Source organism: Macadamia integrifolia, chromosome 7, assembly GCF_013358625.1.
Source record: "Macadamia integrifolia cultivar HAES 741 chromosome 7, SCU_Mint_v3, whole genome shotgun sequence".
Lineage (NCBI taxonomy): Eukaryota > Viridiplantae > Streptophyta > Magnoliopsida > Proteales > Proteaceae > Macadamia > Macadamia integrifolia.
In genome coordinates, this window is record NC_056563.1 from 7,900,877 (window position 1) to 7,906,020 (window position 5,144).

General features: G+C 37.6%; 1 protein-coding gene across 1 annotated transcript; it reads left to right on the plus strand.

Annotated features, from left to right (window-relative positions):
- Positions 1-4: 4 nt before the first annotated feature.
- Positions 5-646, plus strand: LOC122084243 (chalcone synthase-like; the record flags this gene model as incomplete). The annotated part of the gene is made up of 1 exon (XM_042652327.1): positions 5-646. A coding segment is annotated over one exon (642 nt), but the record flags the coding sequence as incomplete, so codon positions are not given.
- Positions 647-5,144: the final 4,498 nt, after the last annotated feature.

Here is a 5,144-nt window from a genome sequence, read left to right on the forward strand (position 1 = left end):
GGACCTTGCAGAGAACAACAAAGGTGCTCGTGTTCTTGTAGTTTGTTGTGAGATCACTGCTTTGATCTTCCGTGGCCCAAGTGACACTCACTTTGATAGTCTAGTGGGTCAAGCTCTTTTGGGAGACGGAGCAGCTGCACTTATAGTTGGAGCTGACCCATTGCCTGGTGTAGAGAAGCCCTTGTTCGAGCTGGTCTCGGCAGCCCAAACCATTCTTCCTGACACTGAAGGTGCCGCTGATGTACATTTGAGAGAGGCTGGGGCTACGTTCCACCTCCGCAAGGACGTTCCTATCATCGTCTCTAACAACATTGAGAAGAGCCTGGTAGAGGCATTTGAGCCTCTTGGCATCTCTGACTGGAACTCAATTTTCTGGATTGCCCACCCGGGTGGACCAGCAATTTTGGACCAGCTCGAGGAAAAGTTAACCCTTAAACCTGGGAAGCTACGCGCCACAAGGCACATACTCAGTGAGTATGGTAACTTGGCCAGTGTTTGTGTGCTGTTCATTTTGGATGAGATAAGGAAGAAGTCCGCCGAAGAAGGGCTGAAGACCACCGGTGAAGGGCTTGAGTGGGGTGTTCTCTTTGGGTTTGGACCTGGTTTTACTGTTGAGACCATAGTACTCCACAGTATTGCTACATAGAAACACAATTCTCGATTCGAACCCTATGGGACTTAAAGATATGCCTATAAGATCTCTACTTAAGATATACCTATAATAATGGCTCTTAAAATGTAATTTCGGTTTTACCTCGTGTGTGTGTGTGTGAAACATGGAATTTGCAGACCAATACTTAAGTTCTGTCCTTTTATTTAATAAAGTAGTTTTTTTTTTTTTTTGTGGATCAGGTTCTTGTATGCGAACCATTCTCGTATGGGATGATGATCAGGGTGTCAATCAGCTCGATTTTGGTTCGATTAAGAGGGATGATGAGGTAAACCGAAACTGAATCAAAAACTGACTCGGTTCCATATTTGAACACTCAAGCCGATTTAATTTGGTTCAGCTTGGTTTTAGTTTCAATTCAGTTCTATAATACGTTTTTAATTCGGTTTCACAACTCGATTTTAATTTGGTTTTATAAATGGATTTACACTTGGACCTTGATTGTGATGGACCTATAATGGACTCAAGCTATGGACATTATGGTCATTGTCAATTCCAAAATTATCTTAGCATGTGAATATGTGCAATAAATTGCAAAAAATACTTACCACCCAAAAAGAAAAAAGATGAATACTCATATACTCAAATCAATACCAATTCAGTCTGGTTCCGTTTGAACCGATGGTTCTTATACCTTAAACTGTAATTAAACTGAACCAACATGCATACTCATACACTAAAACCGAATTTGAATCAAATTGATTCGATTCGGTGTGGTTCGATTAATTTATTTGGATTGATTTCAATTTGGTATTCAGTTTTGATTACAAATTAACACCCTATGACTGATCCGCATAGATAGATTACAAATCAACCCCATACGAAAATGATTCTAATACGAGGACTTGATCCACTGTCGTTGTTATAAACATTGTCCTAATTTTAAGTAAATCTGCCAGTGCAGACAACACTGATCTCTCTTTTGGGACTGGATTTTATTACCGTGGATGAAGACAAATAAACAATAAATAACAGCATTCACAAATAAATAAGTAACGCCAACCCTGAAATCTGAATAGGAGTGTATGGGACGTGTTTAGATCAGGTTTCTTAAAGTCCAAATCCAGCTCAGTTTTAATTGATCGTGATTGGGTTGGGCTGGCCTTGCTTGCTTGAGTCAAATCTACCCTTATATTTTTGTCCGAATGAATCAATGAAAAAGGGAAGGTGGTGTAATTTTTTTTTTCTTAAATGTTTATGCATATCTTGTTTGGATTGAGTTTGGGTGAGAGAAACTGTGAGTTGAAAATGGAAAAAGATTATATGATCTTTTATACAGTTTTTTGTAAGAGCTTTGCCAGACTTTGTTTAGAGTTTCCTCTACACTTTAAGATATTGGAGTTACAGTGAGTGTTTTTTTTTTTTTTTTTTTTAAATCAGAAGAAAAGAAAATATATTAATTACTAATATAAGTGTCCATCAAGATATTAGGATCCCTAATTAGAGTTTTCAAATTCATAGCCCCATGGGCTAAGGCTTTGATCGAGAAAACTAGATCATTGTTACTTTTGTAACAAAACTTTGGTTTAAACAAAAAATCTGCCGTTTCCAAAAAGAGGGGTATTGTGCTCCATGCCATAAGTTTGTGATATCAATAGACATGAGATGCTCCAACTCCCTTGCATCGCTCTAGATTTTGACTATCTCTCATCCTTTTTTCCTAACTTGGTTCATCCCATATAGTAGACTCTTGGTTGTTGCCTCAAAATACTTGCTTGTCATCATATAATTAGCATAAAGTAAGATACAGTGCCCCTCAGTTATAAACAAAACAGTCCAACCAGAAATGTTTTTGGAGTTACCAGTGATCCCTGTGCATATTAATACTTTTTTATTGATAAAAGGGAGTGTTATTGTCTGGGTTGGTGTAGGGTTACGTATGGTCACCTGTCGCTCATCAGAGTGTGTAGGGATGATATTAGAGATCCAGTACTCTACTTTTTGTAGGATGATATAAGGATTGGGTTTAGCATGCCCAAAGGAGACTTGTTTCTTGTGTTTCCAGATGTGGTAACATATAATAATAAAGACACTAAAAAAGAAATCCAATTTATTTGAAGGGATGATATTAGAGTTAAAGAAGAACATAATTAAGTTTGAAAATGAATAACCATTTGATAGTTCAGTTTTAAGGCCCAACGGACCAACAGCCCAGATCCTTTTTGTGAACTTGTCACAAGAGAGGAAGACATGCCAAGTATTCTCATGTTGGTTGTGGCACAAACCACAAATAGGATCAATATCCACCCACTTTCTTAGCATGTCTTTAGTGGGAATTTCATCATGTGTTAATTTCAAAAGAATAGCTTAAATTTGGTGTGGATTTTGAACTTCTAGAAATAGCACCACCAGTGCAAGCATAGAGATATGCAAGTACACCTGTTTGAGAGTCCACTGGAGTTAGTACAAATATTAGATTTGAGAAATTTTGCAGCTATTTTAGTGGAAAAGAATTCCTCTTTTGAGAGGTGACACCACCACTTGTCATTATTATTAGAAATAAGAATTTGAAGAATCGTGTGCATTAAGGAAGGAGAGAGTAATGAATTTAACAAACCAACATTCCATTCATTCCCCAACATGAAATCATTAACCTTTAGGAGGTGTGGGGGATGGTTTTTTGAAAATGTGAAGTTTTTAAGGGAAAATGTGGGAATGGATTTGATCCAGGATCATTCCAAAAGTCTATGTCCTTACCATTGCCAATTTTTAAGATCATTTTTTGGAGAGTTGGGAGGATACTTACAATATTGCTCCAACAAATCGATCCTCTTTTACGCAGTGTTTTTTTTTTTTTTTATCAAATACTGACCTGTTAGGTAAGTATTTGGATTTCAGGATCTGTGTCCACAAGGAATGCTCATTTGTGAGGAGGCACCAGCCAAGTTTTAGGAGTAAGACTTTGTTTTGAGTCTCTGAATCACGAATTCCAAGGATAAGATCGGAGGCCTTGAAATTCATAAGGCAGATTGGATGCCTCCTTGAAGTTTGGTAAGCATCCAATCTCCTTGGAATTCATAATTTTTTACACACTACTTTAGGGAAGGCAAAACAAGACATCAAATAAAATGGGATTGAGGAGAGAGCAGATTGGATAAAAACCGTCTTGCCAGCATAAGAAAGAAGGCCAGCTTTCCATAATCTAAGTTTCAACTCCACTCTCTTTAACACTTGGTTGAAAGAACGAGCTTTGGCTCAATGATGGAAAAGACATGTCCCAAGGTAGGAAGAGTCACAACTCATTTCTTTCATTCCAAGAGCTCTGCACAAAAATATCCTGACATCAATAGGTACATTAAAGCTGAAAGTAAGACCACTCTTGCTAAAATTAGTAGTTAACCCTGACAAGTCTAAAATCCATCTAGTGGTAAAAATATCTTCATGTGAAGCTCTGTAGAAGATGAATGTACCATCAGCAAAAAATAGATAAGAGATTTCAAGAGCATATATATCTAGAAGTTACAGTGAGTGTTAGAAACTCTTTGTCAAAACACATGGAAAACAAAAGGACATATCTAATCCATGAGCCTTTTGCCACTACAGTGTCGGTGTCTGGTAAGGGTCATAACATCTACAGACTTACCCCGCTTCGCGGAGAGGCTGTTTCCTAACTTGAACCTGTGACCACTAGGTCGCAATAGAGCAACCTTACAATTGCACCGAGGTCCAACATCAATCCTTGCAAAACAACATCGGAAATATTTCATCCAACTGGGTCATTGCCCACTGAATAGTTTTTTGAATTACAAATCCAAAAAAAAAAAATTTGGTTCTAAATTGTCATGCCAATGAAGAATACACATGGATTCTTTAGCAGTCCAATACCCTACCATACAGAGACTTGAATCCTTTATAGCCCAGGGTGCTAGAGAGGCACCAGTGAGGAGAGCTACAAACGCACAATGACACAAAACAGAAGAGACACAAAACACTCATTGGTCCCTCTCCAGCATCCCCTGGAATCCGCTGTACAGACTATATTGCATAGAGATCACTTAATTAGTTTTCAGCATGGAATGTTGACCATGTCCTTCCCCGGCTTCTGTTGTATTGGTTTCGCATATATAGTGATAATTTTCCATAGTACATATTTGACGAGATATTAATTTTTCATAGATATTCAAGTGGTTACTAGCTACTCTCAGAGTTTTTTTTTTTCACTAAAGTCTGGGTATTTGTTACTTTCACAAAATTGTTCTTGTTTTTTCATTCTTTTCTGCATCAAATTAGGGTTGCCTTTTTCCATTCAAGCACTCAAAATTGTCTGGAAGGTGGACACCTTTGGCATGGCAATTAGCAGAGGCCCTTTAGAAAACAATGATAGACTAAAAAACTAGGAGTTGCCTACTAAATTCAAAAAAGAAGTTCTTTATATTTAGCTAAGTGTTTTCCATTTATTACCATCAACTATCTATCACAATCTAAATTTAAACACATACTATGTATATCTTCCTTCCTCTTCGTCTGTTCCACC